The sequence below is a fragment of the Patella vulgata genome, chromosome 4, assembly GCF_932274485.2.
Source record: "Patella vulgata chromosome 4, xgPatVulg1.2, whole genome shotgun sequence".
In the NCBI taxonomy this organism is placed as follows: domain Eukaryota; kingdom Metazoa; phylum Mollusca; class Gastropoda; family Patellidae; genus Patella; species Patella vulgata.
In genome coordinates, this window is record NC_065882.2 from 9,795,873 (window position 1) to 9,808,847 (window position 12,975).

A 12,975-nucleotide genomic window follows, 5' to 3' on the forward strand; every position below is an offset into this window, starting at 1 on the left:
ATTTAATAAATAACATTTACATCAAGCAGATTGACCATAGGGAAATCATGTTAAATCAAATCCTATAGATATACAGACGCCTTCGTGTACATGCCTGGCAGTAATCAGAAACTGGATACAAGAGCTGGATATTGTGGAGCCGAGTTTTTCGGTGAAGCAACAGATTATAAATTATTTGCCAATCCTCTTGAGTGTATATAAATTCTAAAATCTAACTGTTTTTCTTTAACCTTAAACATGTTTGATTTGAAATGTGTGTGTTACTTCAATTAGTGAAATCTGTGCAATTACTGATGCATTATATGAAGCAACAGATTATAAAATATTTGCCAATCCTCTCGAGCGTATATAAATTCTAAAATCTAACTTTTTTGTTACTGTTTTTCTTTAATCTTAAAGGAGATAAATCGCTAATATTTCACACCTAGAAATTGACACAAATGGGTCGCAACGCATATAATAATGTAATATGAATGTATATAAACTGATTTACATTCCATCGTTTCCGTTTTTACTCTAATTTATCTAGACCATAATCAACTCTCGATGGCATCGCTAGGCTGCGATGTTTACTGGATTAGGTACCGATTTGCTGTTCGACCTCTATTCATAATTAAATCATGAAATGGATAATCGAGACTACGTTTTTTATCCTACCAACTTTAGTAATGATGATCGAGGCTATGCCGAAAATTCAATCGCTAAAATCTTGGTTCATAGTGGATCAATTTGACTGAAATTTTCAGCAAATTCCTTTTACAGTATCTAGTTTTTACCTATTAGTAAAATTCATTTTGCAATGGGTGTCACGGTGACTAAGTGGGTAAGACACTGGCTCGTTAGCCTGGAGGTCAGGTGTTCGATCCCTGCATTTGCCAAGAAAGTTCATCCAGACTTTCTGGTGTGGTTTCCACTTGTCAGTGATACAGAACGGAGGGCCTGACAAGGACAGCTGTCTAGTCGTTCGGATGGGACGAAAAACAGAGGTCCTGTATACACATTGGCATGCACGTAAAAGATCCCTTGACAGTTGGAATTCGATATAAGAGTAGGCCATAGTGCCGCTGTCCAGGCAAAATTTCCCTCATAGCAATTTGTATGGCGTTTACCCGTCTTCATTAGCCCAGTTGAAGCAGAACAGTAGGACGTTAAACTTCATTTCATTTCATTTTGCAATGGGATGAACTTTTTTGCTACTGTCAAAATTCCAACAGTTTTTACGATCTACTGGCCCATTTAAACAGCAAGATACGTTACTGGCAGAGCATAAATAATAACAGGGATAAAACCTATTTCTCTGTCAATGTTGAAGCTTAGAATGAATAAATATTGCCCTAGAGATAACGCTGCTATAAAGAACTCATTTCCATATTACAAATTACATCAAATATGGTAAATCACCTTCAGTCAATATCCAAGTAATGGAATGACAAACTACTCTTTATAAAACAAATACCATTATACTCATTCACCATCAATACAGAATATCACATGATCACAAAATGTCTGCCTCCACTGCCGAAGCGTGGAATCTAACTCCTGTACCAAAAGTTTCGATTTGTCCAATAAGATCTTCTAGGTATTCTGCGCTTTATTTTTAACAAATAAATAGCAAGCTACAAGTTACAACAGCAATCTTACGATTTTGGCGATTCACCATTTAGAACAGAGAGAGAGAAATGGCGTTTAACGTCAACTCGACACAAACTAGGCCATTTAGAGACTAACACATGGTTCAATTTTATTTTAAGGTTGGACCATTTAGATCAAGTCACATGATCGACGTAAATTACTCGCAGAATGTCATACACTCTCGAAACGATCGACCGTAAAAAAAATCGCTGGCGAATTCTAATCGGCACGATCAGGCAAAAAAATATGCTAGAATTCAGCAGTTGTCTGAAAATGCATCTGTGCCTTTAATCCCATAAACTCACTAACCAGACTTAATTAAATAATACTTTCACATCAAGATAGGTTAATTAAAGAGAGAGAGAGAGAGAGAGAGAGAGAGATGGGGTTTAATGGCCACTCGACACAAACTAGGTCATTTCGGGACTAACATATAGTTCAATTTTATTTCAATAATTTGCTTGCGTGTAGGAGTCTTTAGCAGTGGGAGGAAACCGGAAATTTAAGACGGAAAGAAAAAAAATGTCGATTAACATCCATGTCATCAGGTATATGGTAATCTTTTTTTAAAAAAAAAAAACATTAAGAGTTCCATTAGTTTTTTTATCCCCCATGTATAGTTGATAATCAGTTTGATAGCACAATACTTTTAAAAAGATCAATGTACAATTAATTAATATGTGTCATCTATTTAATTCGGGATTTCGGTGGGGGACATCAGCCTCGCTGTTAGCTTGTTTTAATGATTTTAGGTAGTATCAAATTAAATCTGTCTTTTATTTTTACATATCTATGTCGGTTAAGCTGGGACGATGGTCTGTCTTTATAATTGGATTTCCTAGAGAGACAGAAATGGGGTTAAACTTCCACTCGACACACACTAGGTCATTCTCTATCAAAAAGAGAGAGAGAGAGAGAGAGAGGGGGGGGTGGGTAACGTCCACTCGCTACAAACTAGGCCATTTTGGGACTAACATATGGTTCAATTTTATTTCAACAATTCTCTTGTGCGTAGGGGTCTTTAGCAGTAAGTGGGAGGGAACCGGAGGACCCAGAGAAAACCCACGAGGTTGGACAGGCGACCCTACTCCTTGTCACATACAATCAGGGAATCGAAACCACACCATTTGACGCAATGACAGACCATATGATACAGCGCGCACATGCTAACCATTCAACCCCCCTGGATCAAATAGTTTTAATGCTCAAATGCATTTGAAGAATGGAAAGGAATCTGGTTTTATATCTATTAGCACAATATTTTGAGAAATGAAATGAAATGGGATTTAATGTCCTAATGTTCTGCTCCGACTGGGCTAATGAAGACAGGCATACACCATACAGTGTGCCAGGAGGGAAATTTTCTCTAGACAGCAGCACTATTGCCTACTCTTAGATCGCATTCCAACTGCCAAGGGATCTCAGAATACATGTCTTTAATTTCCATATTAAGAAACGAAATACTATAAAATACTAGTGTAAACTAAAGAAATATTTGCAAAGCAAGTTACAAAAATTTTGCATATACTGCATCATTCTCTATCTATATTTCTTCCATCTACAACATAAGAAATTTAAAGCCTACTGTTGTAAACATCAGACTTAAGTGTTCCAATTAATCAACGTAAAAGCTCTCACAATTTTCAAGTGTATCATCAAAAGGAAGGCTTCCTAACATTTTCTGATATAAGAAATGAAGAGGAATATATATTGTAAAAAATCTCAACTAAATGTCATTTTCTAAAATTACAAATTAATGGGAAATGGCCATAATAACTGATATATATATCATCCCTTAATTTTCTGATATTATAAATTAAACATACATTATGCAAGAGCTAAATCTGCCTAATGCAGGTCTTTCATTAGGCCTGAAATTTTATCTAATTTATTAATTAGACATTAATTAACTAATCCAGACCATAATCAACTCTTGATGCCATAGCTCGCCTGCGATATTTAGCTGTTTGGAATACACTTTTTGAAAATTAATTAAACGTAAAAATGGACAATCGAGACTTTGTCTTTTATCGTACCGACTTTAGTAATGATGATTCAATCTGATTAAAATACAGATCTATATTTCGTTTCGTTTTTTTTTATACTTTCGATGGCCTATACTACATGAAGATCTGACAAGTTAAAGTGGGAGTTCACGTCAGGGGTCAAATGAGCGGCTTTTGACCCTATGACGTCAGACATTGATTAATCAATTAGCGTTGACGTTTCTAGTGGTTTACACACAGTTCTGTGCATCAAAAGTCCAAGAACTCACCATAACAGACCGTTTCTTTGGCTAATATCTCACATCATTCAGAACACGTCAATGATAACAACTCTTCAAGATCCTAGTGTAGTAAAGACAAGTAAAACGAAATTTTGAACTATAAAAACGAAACGAAATGGAATTCAGGTTTTAATAAAATTGATAATGTTCGAGACTAGCCTAAAATTCAAAAGCTAATATCTCAGTTCAGAGTCGACCAATTTGACTGAAATTTTCAGCATATTCTATTTACGTTATCTATTTTTCAACTATTATAGCAAGAACTGTCAACTCTTTACATAATCTCCGATAATTCCCCTTTAACAAGAATGGCCATTATATAAACCATATATACTGTCCCTTCATTTGGAGATATTACAAATTAACAGGAAAGAAATGAAAATGAATTGAAATGGGGTTTAACGTCCTACTGTTCTGCTCCTAAACTGGGCTAATGAAGACGGCCATACGCCATACAATGTGCTATGAGGGAAATTTTGCCCGGGCAGCAGCACTATGGCCTACTCTTATATCGAATTCCAAATGCCAAGGGATCTTTTACGTGCACGCCAATGTGTACACAGGACCTCGGTTTTCCGTCACATCCGAACGACTAGACAGCTGTCCTTGTCAGCCCCTCCGTCCTGCATCACTGACAAGGGTTAACAAGAAAGGCCATTACATATAAACTGTACATGTCCTTTCTGACACTACATATAAAAAAGAAAGTTCATTACATATAAACTGTCCTCCATTTTCTGACATTACAAATTAAGAACGAATATTACAAACCATGTGTGGTCAATATTTCCATATTCAACATATTTCACTCAATATGATATCACAGCACTGTTTGAAGCTGCATGAAATACGATCATAACTGTACACTATGGCATATTCCACTAGAATATAATAATCATTCTACACTCAAAAACTAATTACACAATTGATAAAACAGCTACACATATAAATATACACTTGTATATATGTCTATCATCAAGGATAATACATATAGCCACCAGCATTCATCCAACTCTCTCCTACAAATATTATGTCAGCATGAAGACTATTGATTTTCTATATCCAAATCAGACAAAATCATTACAGTTTTCAAATCTTAACATTTTCTTAAGTTCTTCATGCATCGTATCGTATATTTATAAATAATCCGATAACCGTCCGCCCGGTGTTCAAATTTCAACGCAATAAAGATTAAAACACTGAGCACGGTTGTTATAATTCAACGTTTGTGAATCTCTTGTGTAATGGATTGATGTGAGTGAATCTATAAAATCAAACAGAGTAGCCGTAATGTGTCTGTACCGTGTCAATAAAAAAATCTTCTACACCCAAACTACCCAGACATTTACAACACAAACTTAAAAATCGGTACTGGCATTCAAAACTTTCCATGACCGTGACCAAGAAATTCTGTCTGCGTATTCTACAGATTTCACTTACAGATCTAATGCTTCTGATTTGCATACTAGTGACTAATGAGCTATAAATGTGTGGGACAAGATAAACTAGAAACCCTTGTTTTTAATTGCCATTTAGGATCTATCAAACTTTACACTGATGAATCGGGCAGAATATGATCGACTCTTTTTTTTTTTAAATAATATTTATTTCACATTTATTCGTACATTAGTTAAAGGGGAACTATGGAAGATTAGATAAAGAGTTGGCAGTTCTCACTATAATAATTAAAAACTAGATAATGTAAAGGGAATATGCTGAAAATTGCTCCACTCTGAACCGAGATATTAGCGATTGAATATGAGGCCTAGCCTTGATCACCATTACTGAAGTAGGTACGATAAAAAACATAGTCTCGATTATCCATTTTTGAATTCATCATCAATGAGCGTTGGGCAGCAGATTGGATTCAAATTCTGTGAAAACCCCACACATAAGATGGCATCGAGAAATGATTAAGGTCTTTGCATGTTAATAAATGTCTAATTAATACTTTATATAACATTTTCAAGACTAAGGAAAGACCTGCAATAGGCAGATTTACCTCTTGCATAATGTATGTTAATCTATACATATGTAATTATTTCATTAAGATCATTTCTATGTAAGTAAGTTTCATGCGACTCGCACATATTTATACCTACAATTTGATGAGGTCTTTTGAGATTAGACTGAATTACATTGGTATTATCCCATTTATTTATTATGTTTAAGAGTTTATTTACTTTTATACTATATAAATTGTATCTAGAGACACTGTATCTGTTACAGATGTAACTAATATTATTACAAGTATTGGAAGAACTTCCATGTAAGGCATGACGGGCATGCATCTCGATACATTCATTATTATTTTGAATTGAGCTAATCTACCGTTTTACAACTCGTTTATAAAGCTGAAGAACCTCTACAGATAAATCCTGACTAATTAAGGGAATAGGGACATTACGTGTAGGATATGGAATATCTCACAACACAAGTGCAGAAAAATCTTTCAATGGACCCATCAGAGAAATCTCACAGCTGACAACCATAAAGTAGCATACAGTAAGTTTTAAATAACTTATATTTTATATTTAATAAGAGAGAGAGAGAGAGAGAGAGAGAGAGAGAGAGAGGGGGGCTGGGGCTAACCGTCACTTCGGGACTATGAGGTGTTTTCAGAAACTCATATCACTATTTATTGCTGCTTGTAGAATTTTAGGAAAAATAGCAATACCAATGTTATTCATATATTTGTCACTTCACACTGCAAAACAAATATGGGAAATTAACTATCAGAATTCAATATCTAAGCCTAAAGGCATACATGTACATTATTAACTGATAACATCCTTACTGGAAAACAGTGTCTACATTCACAGACAAATAAAGCAATTCTACTAAATTACAGTAATGAAATAATTAACTCAAGCTATGATGATGATTATTACGTTATTTAATGTAAGCTTACTATGTGTAAAATGGTAGTGGCAGTAGTCACTATGTGTTAGATCAATGAGAGAGAGAGAGAGAGAGAGAGAGAGAGCGTTTAACTCCACTCCACACAAACTAGGACATAGACTAACATTATTTCAATAAATCGCTTGCACATAGAGGGTCTTTAGCAGTGAGGGGAAACTGGAGGACCCGGAGAAAACCCATGAGATTGAACAGGCGACCCTACTCCTTGTCATGTACAGAATTTGACTGAAATTTTCAATATTTTCTTTTTTATCATCTATTGTTGAATTATTATAGCAAGAATGGCCAAATCTTTATTAAACTCTTAAAGGAGCTAAATCGCTAATATTTGGGATCTAGAAATTGACAAAAGTGGGTCGCAACGCATATAATACTGTAATATGAATGTATATTAACTGATTTACATTCAATGGTTTCCGTTTTTACTCCAATTTCAAATCAGTTATGTTCAGCGAAATAAGCCAGCTGTCTCAAGCGAGTGCAAATTTCTAGCGTCTGGTTATTCCAGTCTACATACGCTGTTTGATTTGGTGCAATGTGTCTAGCCTTGTCCCTCGAGTCTCTTGATACAACTGGGGCTGAAGCGCATTATGGTACACGATTCGTGTACCAATGGTAAAATGTTTATTTTGTCTTAAATATTGGATATCAAAAGCCCATTTTTTTCCGGAAAGATCACAACATGAATGTTGATTTATATTGACAAATAATTCGTGTTTTCAATGTTGAAGATTTTGGATGATATTGAGTTAGAGACTTAGCTACTTTAACTAACGTTTCTTTAACTTGTAATTAATTAGCCAATCAGAAATATTTCACCGTGGATAGAACCCGGATGCAGTAATTGTTTCCTCACTGTCAAATCAATAGGGGTCTTCCATTCTGTTCTATTTATAGTAACTGCGACTTATTATCACCATGTGGGAAGAGGAAGATTGTATTAATTGTCTATTATCGTCAGACATTTTGAAATAGAAACCGCCTGAAATGAACTAAATATAATACTTGGAATATATATAATTCAAGACAGTTCTACACTCTGCATTAATAATATTATGTGGTACAAATGGGGTTTAAATGAAATGAAATGAAATGGGGTTTAACGTCCTACTGTTCTGCTCCTAAACTGGGCTAATGAATATGGGCATACACCATACAGTGTGCTATGAGGGAAATTTTGCCAGGGCAGCAGCACTATCGCCTACTCTTATATCGAATTCCAACTGCCAAGGGATCTTTTACGTGCAGGCCAATATGTACACAGGACCTCGGTTTTTCGTCCCATCCGAACGACTAGACAGCTGTCCTTGTCAGGCCCTCCGTCCTGCATCACTGACAAGGGGAAACCACGCCGGAAAACCTGAACTTTCTCGGCCAATGCAGGGATCGAACACCCGACCTCCAGGCTAGCGAGCCAGCGTCTTACCCACTTAGCCACGTGATCCCCCAAATGGGGTTTAACATCCTATTGTCAGCATAAACTGGGTTAATATGAACATGTGATGCAGTATGCTATGAGGTTGCCCAGAACGTAGCATTTCCATCTACCCATCACCAAATTCAAGCTGTAAAGCAATGATGGATGTTAAAAGTCATTGAGTATTAATTTACAAATTCAAAGATAAAGATTCTTAAAAAAAAAAAAAAACTTAACCTCCTTGTACAAAGTTGTAAACAAACTGTCCTAGAGGTGGTGCCAGATGCACGAAGATATGTATGGAAGAGGGTAAAGGAAAGTAATTTGTGTTAGAGAGAGAGAGAGAGAGAGAGAGAGACCTTACAGTGATAAGGTCCTTCTTTTCTGAAACCAACTGAGCCAATGAGAGAGAGAGAGAGAGAGAGAGAGAGAGAGAGAGAGAGAGATGGGCTTTAATGTCCACTCAACACAAATTAGGTAATTTTGGGACTAACATATGGTTCAATTTTATTTGAATAACTCACTTGCGAGTAGGGGTCTTTAGCAGTGTCACGTACAACCGGGGAATCGAAACCACTATAGATGACTGAATGACAGATCTTATGATGCAGCGTGCACACGGTAACCATTCGGCCAACCAACCCCCCTCACAGTAATTTCTACCAAAAGATGCTTTGGTGTAAAAGTAATAATGGAACAAATGAAGTTTTTTCTTTATTATTGACATCCTTTTCAAATTGCCCCCCCCCCCCCAAATATTCAAATTGCCTCACATTGGGAATCACTGCTGTAAAGAGTTCTGTTGTTATGATTATTGATTAGATTCTTTTCCTGTACAACTGACAACGCAAATGCACAACGGAAAATCCTGTGGAACTGTCTCAGCCAAGATCAGTTACTTAGCCAGCACCATACTGAATGTGCACTGTGACTCCTATCTAAGATTACAATAATATTCTATCACTTGATTATCAATACAAGACTGCTATAGATAGATTTGACAGATATTCATGTTCTTATATCTGTATCTCATCTGTATCTCTATATTAAAGTAGATAAAGTACAAGTACATCTTTGTTTACGGAAGATAAATGCATAAATAAATAATAAAAATACGTCCAGGTAAAAAATTCACCACTTTACTTCATTCTGACATACATTAAATCATATAAGCTAGATGTTTGCCCCCCCCCCCCACCCCTATCGGCGGCTTCAGATATTAATAATGTATATTTCTATGAATGAATACAAAAAACATTGTAAAACTTCTACTTCATATTGATTTATACCCTGTAAAATATGGTAGTTGCAATTCTTAATATCTGTTTTTGAAAGGTAAATATAATAATTCTAATATGTAAAGTGTACATGTTATAATGCTGTTAAAATGTTGAACCAAAAACTATGCCAGATTCTCTAAGATGTAAATCACTCATAGAAGTCTCCATCAACCGTTGAAATACGAGAAGTGCAGTAGTTAAACCAAAGGGCATGGAATTATACTAAGAAACATTGCATAATTTTAAATATATGACAGAAAATATAGGTTCTATAAGTATTCGGTGTTATGTAAAAAGTCAATATTGTACAAATCCCCATATAAATGTTAGGTGCACAATAGTTGTTTTTTAAGAACAAAATGAAGAACCTTTAACATCGATTTTTACTTAGTTTACAGGCAATGCCAGTTTTTGTCATCCATATCCCCACTTACAGATATATGTGTATTTAATCCTCTTATATGAACTTGGTAAAGTGAAAAGAAATGTAAATTTGAATGTGGAGTTGAATGACCGTAAACATTGAATGTTGAGTTCTAAATGGCTGTGAACATTTCAGCTTGCTGCTATATAATACAATACAAAGATAGGTTTCATGCTAAATAGAAAGTGTTTAAAAACAATCTGAATACATAAATATTAGGATATATTCTCTCAAACAAAATGAGGGAAATAGACATATATATATAAAACAATAGTAAATGTATAGGAAGTGACTTCAGATATAAACCTACTTGTACCAGATCATTCTAGTTGAGAGATGGGGTTTAATATCTACTCAACACAAACTATGTCATTTTCGGACTAATATATGGTTCAATTTTATTTCAATCAATCGCTTTGCGCATAAGTGTCTTACGCAGTGGGAGGACCTGGAGAAAACCCACGAGGTTGGACAGGCGACCCTACTCCTTGTCACGTACAAGCAGGGAATCTACACCACGCCACTTGACTCCATGACAGACCTTATGATGCAACCTGCACGCATAAACCATTCGGTCACCCACTCCCCCTCTAGTCGAGAGACCCCATTTAACTTTCTTAAAAAGTGGACTACGTTCAACAGTGGGATTGTGCCAGACAAAACCTAAAATTGCCAATGGTAAGTGGCCAAGTAGAAAAACTGGACTTACTAGAAGAATATCCGAATTCATCTTCGGAATCACTCTCACTACCTGCCTCCATTGGTTGGTCTATACTAACAGCTTTCTGTAATGGGATAAAATATATGTAAATGTACATGTCCCTTTAATCTAAAATAATTTAGGCAATGTGCACCATGATTAAAACACAGATCCTTTGTGAAGGTCCACAAAGATGCGACAGTATGTTACTCATTCCAAGAAACAATTTTGGACATAACGTATATAAATGTATGCTTGTATTCATTATTAATCATTGCTTGATAACTATATGAGTATTGAAATCTTACATATAATAAACTAAAAAGCAGTAAATCCATAAAGTTGTGTTATAATTGATAATAGTTATCTCATTTAGAATGTGACAAAAGGCTTTGATAACAGAAATTAAGATTCATATAAAGTCAAATTTCAACAAAGTTACTCCATACTGCAAACCAAACAATCCCGGAATGTATGTTTTACTCCAAGACTGATCTGCAGAGTGTTTGCAATAATTGTGAACAGACAAATTGGGGTAATGCCAATATACTTCCACATAAAATGCGGGCAATTAAAAATAATTATCTTTTATTCTAACATTAACTGTTTTCATTTCGAAATCATTCGAACCATTTTAATCCATATCTATCTGTCCACATTTAATTATTTTTCCAGCACTGTTCTCCAGGCAATTAACCTTATTCTATACAAAAATTCTATGCAACAAGACTTACCGGTACAGGATTTTCAACAGGTGCTTGCGAACTTTGTACAGGGTTCACAGTTGAACTGTGGACTTCTTCAAAGGAATGGACTGATTTTAATTCAGCTGATTCAAGGTCACCAGGCTATAAATAAAAACAAATAAATTTTACTTCAATCAGCTGGATCAATGTTAGTCAAATACACATTCTATTTAAGTTCAGATCGATTTTCATTATATTAGTAGAATATGACCAGAATTTTTACTCTTATTTATTTGAAGCAAGTAATTAATCAATCAAATGCTATGATCAATTGAACTTCAGTAAATCGTTGAGATCACGGAGAAGAAACTGAAACACAACTGTCTGAAACTGATCTTATAGGTTACTTAAAATGTCAATGATATAGGCCAATTAAATCAGACCTGAGATGCAGCCATCAAATTTGAGAAAAATCAAAAAAAAATCGTAAATCTTTTAAAATTTTAAAATCCAATTTATATTGAAGCCAAGCCTGGAAATAAGGCACCTGTCACAGACAATGTCGGTTATTAAGGCTTTGTCAGGCACAAAACCTCTAGTGCCTGTCACTGATTTGTCTTTTTATGGATATTACTAATATGTGTCTTTGTCTTTTTTATTGATATTATTAACATGTGTCCAGCACTAAGTTGAAAATGTCAGGTACCCTTTCATTAGTACATCTTAAACCGTTATTTCCAGGTCTGATTGAAGCAAACATATAAGTACAATCTACTTTTGTAATAAATTAATATTATTGGAAATAATATATCGATCTGGGGCCTGTTTCACAAAAATTTAACTAAGATAAAATCCAAATTTTTGTAATTTGATTGGATAATATTAGATTGATTTTAGTGCTTAGCCAATCAAAACTGAAGTATCTTCTAAAATTTGGATTTTATCTTTAGTTAAAATTTCGTGACACAGGACCCTGATTAAAAGAAATTTTATTTTGCTTTAAATGGGGGGGGGGGAGGGAATAATGGCTGGGGATAGAAACTTCTTCAGCCCATTCATCTCCCTTTTTGTGTCTCCAAATCCTACATCTTTAAACAACTTCAATAAAAGGTTTATCATTATGAAACAAAATATTTAAACACCAGCAGTAAAGGATGACGACAACTCTCGTAAAGTGTAGTCTGAGATAGCTGGAGACTAATGATCGGAAGACATCTACATTGGGATCTCAGCGATACAAATTATTTGTTATTTCAGAGGGGGAATTAAATACAGATTAGTGCGACATAAATATTAATTGAGTATTTCGATTCTTCCATGTAGCAATTTGTGCTCAAATTGTCAAAAAAAGCTAAAATACTGAATTTCTATTATACAAAAAATTAATCAATAATGTTCGTCTTTCACAGCTAATATGCACAAATGATTGTTATCACGCTATTCAGTGTTTAATTATCATTCTAACATTGCCAATTAAACCATTCTATAACAGTAAACAATTTCTTGAACTGGTTTACTGGTTTATACATGTCATTTGGTAAGAGAGAGAGAGAGAGAGAGGGGGAGGGAGAGAAAGAAAGAAAGAGAGAGAGAGAGAGAGGGGGGTTTAACGGTCACTCAACACAAA

The 12,975-nt window shown here is 35.0% G+C and overlaps 1 protein-coding gene across 7 annotated transcripts in view; it reads right to left on the reverse strand.

Annotated features, from left to right (window-relative positions):
* Positions 1–12,975, reverse strand: part of LOC126819075 (multiple PDZ domain protein) — a 243,265-nt gene that overhangs the window by 35,864 nt on the left and 194,426 nt on the right. For all 7 annotated transcript variants that reach the window (XM_056100527.1, XM_056100528.1, XM_056100526.1 and 4 more), the window contains 2 exons: positions 11,397–11,510; positions 10,672–10,747 (listed from right to left, as the gene is read on the reverse strand). In XM_056100527.1, the coding sequence (XP_055956502.1) occupies positions 10,672–10,747; positions 11,397–11,510 (190 nt within the window). The remainder of the gene's footprint in view (positions 1–10,671; positions 10,748–11,396; positions 11,511–12,975) is intronic.